General features: G+C 41.4%; 1 protein-coding gene across 1 annotated transcript in view; it reads right to left on the minus strand.

The window, feature by feature from the left end:
- RAVER2 (ribonucleoprotein, PTB-binding 2) overlaps positions 1-9999 on the minus strand; it is a 137197-nt gene extending 127198 nt beyond the window's left edge. The window contains exon 1 of the mRNA XM_006862459.1: positions 9920-9999. Within this exon, the coding sequence (XP_006862521.1) occupies positions 9920-9988 (69 nt within the window). The 5' untranslated portion in view covers positions 9989-9999. The remainder of the gene's footprint in view (positions 1-9919) is intronic.
- Positions 10000-10005: the final 6 nt, after the last annotated feature.

The raw sequence follows: 10005 nt of genomic DNA on the forward strand, positions 1-10005 counted from the left end.
GGTTGTATCATCTGCATATCTCAGGTTATTAATAAGTCTTCCTCCAATCCTAATGCCACGTTTTCCTTCATAGAACCCAGCTTCTCATATTATTTGCTCAGCAAAAATATTGAACAAGTATGGTGAAAGAACACAACCCTGTCGCACACCTTTCCCAATTTTAAAACATTCAGTGTTACCATGCTCTGTTCGAACAACTGCCTCTTGGTCCAGGTACAGCATCCAATAAGCAAAGATTATTAGTTATTATGGATACCCAGAGGAAAGAGACATTGATTCTGGTTTAGAATTGAGACTGCATGTTTTCTATTATAAGGTTTTATTAGTCTGGATGCTATTGATTGGTAGTAACAAAAGACCCAACTTAAAAATAAATGAAACAATAAGGGAATCTGGTGACTTGTAGAACTGCGAAATCCATACGTAACTCAAGCTTTAGAACACCTTGATCAAGGCTCCAACTGAACGTCCCTACACCCCTAATTCTCCTCCTCAATCCACCATCCCTCCCCAAGCCTCAGGTTATCTGCTCTGGTCTCAGAAGTTTAGCAAAAACAAAAACTATACATCTCTATACTCATACCCAATGGAGAAAGAGTCATGTAACCTAAGCAAAAGTTGTTGTTGTTAAATGCTGTCAAGTTGGTGCCAACTCACTGCAACCCTGACTAGGGTTTCTGAGAAGTTGGTGGGCATGAAACACTGACCTTCTTGTTCAAACGGACATTGTGGTCCAGTTCATTATCCTAAAGTGCCACACCAAGCAAAAGTCCTAGGCTTCCTGTTATACCAAGCCGAAACAATCATGGGCTTGTTGATGTTGTTATTAAGTGCAATGGAGTCAGCTCTGCCTCACAGAAAGCCTGCACAGTTTCCAATGAGTAACAAATGAGTTTGAACCACCGACCTTGCAGAGTATCTCTTCATTGGTTTGTCACAGCGACAGTTAGGGGAGAAGAAGAAATGGCACCTACTCAAATCATATAAACAGTTAAGGAAGGGAAGCTCGGGAAAGGAAAATCTGAGTGCTACTAAGAAAAGCAAGAGAAAAAAATGAGACTGGCCAGGCAAAAACCTTAATGCTTTAAGGGCTCACTAAAAAACAGAAAGCATATTCAGAAGTTACCCGAAAATACAACCTTGCCATATGACCTGGTGTGGCCTTGCGGGTTAACGCACTGGACTACAAAATTGGCTTGAACTATAAGGTTGGCAGTTCAAGCTCACCAGCCGCTCCTTGGAACCTATACAGGGTCGCTATGAGTTGGAACTGACTTGATGGCACTTAACAACAACAACATATGCAGATGACATAACCTTGCCTGCTGAAAAGTGAAAAGGACTTGAAACACTTGCTGATAAAAATCAAAGACTACAGCCTTCAATAAGGAGCTCTGGTAGCGTAGTGGTTACGAATCAGGCTCCGAACCACAAGGACAGCAGTTCAAAACTACCAGCTGTTCCGCGGAAGAAAGATGAGGCTTTCTACTCCCATAAAAATTTACACCCTAGGAAACCCTGTACAGGGTCGCTATGAGTCAGAATCGACTGTAAGGCACATAACAACAACAACAACAACAGACTTCAATGGAGTCCTGGTATGGCGCTGTGGGTTAATGTGCCAGACTGCAAAGCCATTTGAACAGCAAAGTCAGCAGTTCATGCTCACCAGCTGCTCCTCGGAAACACTATACATGGTCGCTATGGGTCGGAATTGACTCGACGGCACTGAACCACAACAACAGCCTTCAATATGGATTTTATCTCAGTATAAAGAAAAATCCTCATAACCAGGTCAATAAGCAACATGAAATAAATGGAGCAAAGGTTGAAGTTGTCAAGGATTTAATTTGACTTGGATCCACAATCAACACCTATGGAAGCAGCTACCAGGATTCAAATGCTGTAGCGGGCAAATCTACTGCAAAAGATTTCTTCAAAGTTTTAAAAAAGCAAAGATGTCATTTTGAAGACCAAGGTGCATCTGACCCAAGCCATGGTATTTTCAATTGTCTCCTTAAGTATGCAAAAGTTGGACAATGAGTAAGGAAGACCAAAGAAAAAGTGATGCCTTTGAATTACAGAGTTGGAAACGATTATTACAAAGAATACTAAATATACCGAGGATTGCCAGAAGAATGGACAAATCTGTGTATGAAGTACAGCCAGAATACGTCTTTGAAACAAGGATGATGAGATGACATTATCAGGAGGAACCAGTCCATGGAGAAGGACATGAAACTTGGCAAAGTCAGAGAAAAAGAGGAAGACCCTCCCAATGAGGCGGACTAACACTGTGGCAGTGGTAGTGGGCTCAAGCATAGCAATGATTGTTGAGGATGGCCCAAGATTGGGCAGTGTCTCACTGGGGTCTCTCTGAGGCAGAACTTACTCAATAGCACCTAACACCAGTGTTGTTGTTAAGTGCCTTCAAGTCGGTTCCTACTCATAGCGACCCAGTATAGGGTTTCCAAGGAGCAAATGGTGAGTTTGAACCACCAACCTTGTGGCTCAAACTGACCTTGTTGTCTAGCACATTATCCTGCAGTGCCACACCAGGACTCAACAACACTATTAATGTAACCTTAACACTTCAGAAGCATCATAGATGCTAAAATGCTAGCAAAATGAAATGCCATTGACCTATTTTATGGAAAAACATGTTTCGAGTCCCCAAAATAATTTCTAAGCATAACTCATTCATTAATTGGGAAGGGAGACATCTTTGGACTGGTTGTTAACATACAGCATTGTGATACTAACCACAAAGTTTGCCTCTGAATGTGTTTTCAGAGCAGAGTATAATCATTTGTGAAACACTTTTAGAAAGCTACAAGTATATTCCTGGAACAGCTTTCAATATCCATGCTACATGTATTCTTGGTAACAGAATAACAAAGTACACTAAACAAAATTGTTGCTGCTGTTGTTAAGTGCCGTCGAGCCGGTTCCAACCCATAACGACCCTGTAAAGGGTTTCCGAGGAGCAGCTGGTGAGCTTGAACCACCGACCTTGCAGTTCAAACAGTTTTGCAGTCTGGCGCATTAATCCACAGTGTCATTAGAACCCATAAATCAGCTTTGCTTAACTATATTAAGAAAACAAAATGGGTAATTGTAAGTCCTGGTGTGACTCTGCAGGTGAATGCACTGGACTGCAAAGTCGGTGGTATGAACTGTAAGATCAGTGGTTCAAGCTCACCAGTCGCTTCTCGGAAACCATACACAGGGTTTCTATGAGTCAGAACTGACTCGAAAGCACTTAAAACAACAACAACATATAGTAAAGTAAGTAAAGTAATTTCTGGAAATAACTGAGATGGCATTTTCCGTAGAATAAGAACAATTTCAAAATGAGAAAATACCCTAGTATTAGGGAAAAAATGCTGACATTAATCACTGAATACATTGTTAGAGAAAACAGTGTATATAAGTAAAAACAAAAACAAAAACAAAACTCTCACAGTTAAAAAAAAAGGTACATAAGAAAATCCTACTGTGTATCTTTTAATGTAATAGAAAAAAAAAGGGGGGGGTACATAAGCTTTCAAAATAAAATCATCCAGAGTTTCCCACACTGATGGTTTGTGATTCTAAAAAAGTGCTTAGTAGACAATACTATGCTTTCAAATGGTTCTTGTGTATTAACCATCAAGTTTCTCAACTACTATAATAGTGTTTTGAAATGAAAGTAATACCCAAGTGAACCAATAGAAACCTTCTTCTGATACTGATCCTAGCCCTAAAGCACTTCACATTTTCTTCTAATTACATAACATGTTGTTGTTAAGTGCCAAAGACTCCAGTTCTGACTCAGAGTGACCCTATAGGGTTTTCGAGGAGCAGCTGGTGGGTTTGAACCATCAGACCTAGTAGTGTGCAGTCCATTGCTGATTCCATGGTGCCACACCAGGAACTCCAATTACACAATATACTCTCTCTCAAAATTTAAAGTAAACAACACAACAAAAACAGAACTCACATACACATAAAATATGAAAGAAAACAGTTAAATGATATATGACGTAGAATGCCACTGCTGTTTCTATTTTTAAACTCCAGTAACAATGAAGTAGAAGCAGGCTAATCAGAAAATATAAACAATTTACAGAAATGCTAAAAGCTCATGGACAAATAGAATTGAAAGATGTGGAATTTTTCCATGAACTTTGTAAAGCCCCCTCATATAGTAAAGGCATTACCTTAACTAATCCAAATCTGCAAATTCAGATTTGCAAAAGACTATGCTTACACAAAAGAACACACAATGGCTATTCTATGTAAGTACCAGTATTCACAACATTGCTATGTTTCTTATAAACAACTGCATTCCACGGAGGCTAACATTCAAAGACATAACTATAAATACTCAAATTACAATGGAATGAAGTACTTGGGGGAACCAACCCAGTTTCTGGGGAGTCCATTCCAACACACGGAGACCCCATGTGTGTCAGAGTAGAAGCGCTGCTGTTCCATAGTTTTCAACAGCTGATACTAGGAAGCTTACCAGGCCTTCTGAGGTGCCTCTGGGTGGGCTCGAACCTCCTCCAGCCTTTCAGCTAGCAGCTGAAAATATTAATCATTTGTACCATCCAGGGACTACTAGAAGAATTTAGAAAGCTTGATAATTTTGGGATAGAACACAATGCAAGACTAATAATAAGACCAGAAAGATAAGCAGGAACCAGATCACATAAAGAATCTAAAAATCTTAGATTTCTATCCAATTATGTTTTTCAAACTGAGGCCTAAGTACTCCAAAGTAACGTAAGAGTAAGTATGGCTCATCTACTATAGTGTCAAGTTTACCAAAGGAGGGGGGAGGGGATGAAGGGAGTAAAGTAAGTTTAAGCACTGTTTTTATATTAGAAAGAAAATGGTACCAACAGTCCCTCTCATGCATGGTACACTCTACTTCTCATCTGGGATCAATCAATGACCACACAGACATCATACTCACGGTTATGAGGTTGGCTAGGGAAGTTAACAACAGATCACAATAAAGTGTCAGAATGCTCAGGACACCATTGGGCAATCAGACAGCCTCTCCTCAGCTGTGCCCAAAGGCAGGCCTCTTCTCTGCCAGGCCAAAGTTACAAAGCTCTTTTAGGGCTGCTGATAAATGCCAGCAGGACACACCACTCCACCTAAGCCTCCGTCTGAAGGAACTTGGCTTTATATTTACATCCAATGGTCAGCAGACCTTGCTCTTCCAATTAAATGCCTGGAGGCCCCACACTCTGCAAACAAGCCTCCTACCCCAAGTCACTCAGCTTTATTTGCTCCATGTGCTGGGAAGCCCATCACTCAGTCTCCTGCTCTGGCTCTTGGTTCTGTGGCTGTTGTTCCTCTGCCACTTCTACAATGTCACAGCTTTCTAACACTAGGTTCAGGAAGCTCAATGCACAGAGATCTGGGGGTCCAAAGGATATGCTCTATTCCATGCTCTTCTTTGATGGTAGTGAGCAAAAGTACTTGATCAAGTTTGTATGAAATTAACTCTGTTAACACTCATTCACAACTGAATCATATCATCCTATCAGTATCTTCTCTCACCTTCTATTACTCAGACCCATCAGGAAAAGAGGTGTTTGGTGGGAGTTACAAAGACTAAGCCTAGTCTTTGCATTTTAAAAAGATAGGCTTGCCATATTAAAAACAATAGAAAAAAGTAAATGCTAGGACAAGTCTGGAAACAAGTCTCTAGTTGCTAACTTTTTTCTTTTAAGGTGATAATTTTTAGTCATCCAAAAGCATGTAACCTGCTATAGAATGTATGATACTTCACTTGGCAGTCAAGACTCATGTAGATACAGAATTTACACCAATTTTATTTCATAATTTATGCTTATTACTGTGGTGCTGCAGGAAAATACACTGGACCATAAAGCCAGTTTGAACCACAAGGTCGGCGGTTCAAACCCACCAGGTGCTTCTCAGAAAACCCCCAGCTGTTTCTCGGAAACCCTAAACAGGGTCACTATGAGTCAGAACCAACTCGACGGCACTTAGCAACAACTTTATAGTAAGGGCCTGCTTTGGTACTGCAGGAAAAGCACTGAATTACTAGTCACAAGGTCATTGCTTCAAACTCATCAACTGCTCCTCAGAAACCCTATACAAGGCTGATATGAGTCAGAACCAATTCGACTTCACTTAACAACAACAACAATTTTCTAGGAAATCTTAAAGATTTATATTAAAAAATAAAACACCCCCAAATGCAAACCCTGTGTAGTTTCCATAAAGTCTCTCTCCGTCACTGTTGTTGTGAAGTGCTGTCGAGTCAGCTGCAGCTCATAATGACCCTGTATAGGGTTTTCAAGGAGAGGCTGGTGACTTTGAACCACCGACCTTGTGGTTCAAACTGACCTTGAGGTTGCATGCTTATCCTACAGACACAACAGGACTCCCTCTCCATCACTACTACCAAGTAATTAAAACAGTTCCTTTAATTGGTCCGCTTGTTTTAGACACACACAGACACGAGCTCAAAAAGTTCATGGAAATGAAAGGGCTCACATTAGAAGTTCCTAGATAGAATGGGGAAATGTGGAACAAACCTCAATATCATTGAAAAACAAACCAACAGACTTATTGGTCAGACAGAGACTGGTGGAACCCCAACACTCTGGCTATTGACCACCCTTCAAGTCTGGAACTGGACTCACCCCAGTGAGTGAATATTGGCATAATTTTCAGCCAAGCAATAGACATGTATATAGGGAAGGCAACAACATTAGTAAGGTGTGCACACCATAGAATGATCAATCATTCGAGTTCAGGGTAGCACTTACCCAGAGACAAAGTTCAGAAGGAATGGGAAAGAAGAGAAACAGAAGGAAGAAACACAGAGAGAAAGTAGAGTAAGTGATGTGCCATTGAAAGGACTGCAGTCATTCAGACACAACGAAGTGTATGATTTGGTTTTTTTTAATGTAAAGCTCATGATTTGCTCTGCAAACGTTCACTTAATTTACATTAAAGAGTTTTGTTTTTAATTTAATGGAAAATGGAATTAAAAGATCATGGAATCTTTCCAAGAACTTTTTGTAGCCCTCTCATATATAATCTTGTGAGAAGGGAAATGAGAAATGTACCAACAGCAAAGGAAGAATAAACAGTGTCTAGAATTTTGGATCTAAATATTTTTTTAATTGATGCAAAGAAATGCATTAAAACTACTTGGCATTCTACAAACAAAATCAAGACACGTCCCCACCTCTCTTCTAGATTAGCTATACACAGAGTTGCTACTTCTTTAATTTTGTTTTTGTTTTTTTTAATGCCATATGCCTAGGGGCTCTAGAAACGTAGTGGTTATGAATCGGGCTGCTAACTTCACCAGTTCGAAACTACCAGCTGTTCCACGGGAGAAAGATGAGGCTTTCCGCTCCGGTAAAGATTTACAGCCTCGGAAACCCTGTACAGGGTCGCTAGGAGTCGGAACCGACTCCACGGCACACAGCCACCAACCAAACCACCACCATGCTTCTTCCTAGCCTCCTTCCCCCTACTCTCTTGATGTCTTTTATTTGCAGAGTCAGGAAAAGTTGCTTTCAAGAAATCAGTTAATTAATTAGTCCTTATGGAGAACATAAACAAAACAAAAATGACAACAACTGGACAAAATACTGACCATAGAAAGTGGACAATGATGGAGAGGAGTGAAAGATGGATGGGATAAATAAGGTAGACAGAATTTTTTACATTGCAGTTTGAAATAAAATGCACCCTCCTACATATACTTTATGGAGTCCTGGTGTGGCGCTGTGGGTTAAAGTGCTAGACTGCAAAGCCATTTGAACTGCAAGGTCGGTAGTTCAAGCTCACCAGCTGCTCCTTGGAAGCCCTATACAGGGTCGCTATGGGTTGGAACCCATTCGATGGCACTTAACAACAACAATATATACTTTATAGGGTTGTTATTGCTGTTGTTAAGTGCCATGAAGCCAGTTTCAACTCATAGCAACCCTAGATAGAGTTTCCTAGGAATGACTGGTGGGCTTGAAGTGCCTCCCAACTTTGCAGTGTAGCACATTAACCTGCAGTGCCACATTCCAGTTTATACAGTTACATGGTCATATTTATTATTAGCAGCTCCGTAAGGTCTAATGAGTCCTGGTGGTGCTGTGGGTTAAGCATTGGGCTGCTAACTGCACGGTTGAAGGGAGAAAGATGAGACTGTCTATTCTTTTTGAGATTTAGTCTCAGAAACCAGGAAGAACAGTTCTACTCTGTCCTCTAGAATCACTGTGAGCTGGAATCAACTAGACAGCTGTGGGTTTACTGGAGTAAGTAAGGTCTGATTACATAGTATATCCAGATTGCTCCTTAGACGCCAAGACGACTGCACTTTGTCTCTCATCCTTTAAACATGTTGTCAGGAAGGACCAGTATTTGGAAAACGACATCATGTTTGGTAAAGTGGAGGATCAATGAAAACAAGGAAGACCCTCAACGGCTTGACACAGTGACAACAACAATGGGCTCAAACACAAACAACAATTGTGAGGCTGACTCAGGAGCGGACAGTGTTTCATTCTGTTGTACAGACAGTTGCTAAGAGTCAGACCTGCCTGGATAGCATTTCACAACAACAACATAGTAATGAGGCATTGAACTCATAATTTTATGGGTCATATGGGAGAAGTAGGAGTTCTAATGGTACAACAATTAAGCACTGGACTGCTAACCAAAAGGTTGGTGATTACAACCCACCCAGTGTAGAAAGACTACAATGGGGTAGTTCTATGCAGTCACAGAGGCCACTATGAGTGGAAAATGGACTTGACACCACCCAACACCAACCTGGAGGAACTACCATGAAACTGTCAACAGTTCTTTTGCAATTTCATGAAGCTGGTTACAAGAATTCGATGAATTGGCCCAAATCTACCAGAAAACATGCATAAATGCACACATATACAACTATTCTCGCATTTCATCATTCTCTCTTGAGAACAGCCCACTTTCCCCATCCACACATGTTATATAAATTCATGTTATATGTGAAATATATGTAAACATTAGACAATTAAGCAACCTAAAAAATCAAAGAAATCATCCTATTTTTCAGTAAAACAAAAAAATGTATGTATGTCTATGGACAGAAAAAACAAGAATACATATCTAGTGATTTTTATCTTTGGGTTTCAGGAATATGGGCAATTTCTCTTTTTCCCATTTGTGTATCTCTGTATTTTCTAGCTTTCCTACAATGAGTATGTAACTTTTCAAAAAGGTAAAAAAGCAAGATGCAGAGTGTCTAATCTGAAAGCAACAGTTAATGTGGCTCAGAGAACAGCCTAACTTTCAGCCTCATCAGTCACTGAGGAGCAAAATACTCCACTCCTTAGCATGACTCCCCGAAGTCCAGTGAAGTCTTTTCCCGGGCCTTAGCAAATTGACAAGAGTAGTTTCATACAAACTTAATCAAGTACTTTTTACAACAGTAAAACTCATTCCGCTTCTCCCGTGACCCCGCCCCCCCAACCCCCCAGTGGCACCCCCGCGTCCCGAGGAACCCACGCGGGATGTTCCGCCCCTGTCAAGATGCTCCCGAAAACTCGCCCCCCACACACACCAATCTGTGCTCCACGGCTCACCCCTCTTTCTTTTACCCACCACCCCACCTCCTCCTTTCAGACAGTAGGGGGAGGAAAGAGCGCCCCTGATTCTCACCACCATGGACACACCGTTTCGCCTTTTCGAACCTCAGTTTCCTAATCTGCTACCCTCCCTGGAAAGGTGGTCGCATGTTCAGAAACGCAGATGCCTTTGCAAAACCCAGGGGTCGTTCTCATCACTGCAACAGTCCCTCTCCCGCCGACCTCTTTAAGGCGTCCGACCCCAGTCTGGACACCTCGAGGACAGCTCTCCTCCCGAACCCTGCCCCAACGCTCGCTCCCCGAACCTGGCAGTTGCTGTCTTGGGGCAGGTTTTTCACCAGGATTTTCCTGCGGTTGTTCAGCTCCCGCCGCATCCGCTGCAATCGCGCGG

Source organism: Chrysochloris asiatica, unplaced genomic scaffold, assembly GCF_000296735.1.
Source record: "Chrysochloris asiatica unplaced genomic scaffold, ChrAsi1.0 scaffold00048, whole genome shotgun sequence".
NCBI lineage: Eukaryota > Metazoa > Chordata > Mammalia > Afrosoricida > Chrysochloridae > Chrysochloris > Chrysochloris asiatica.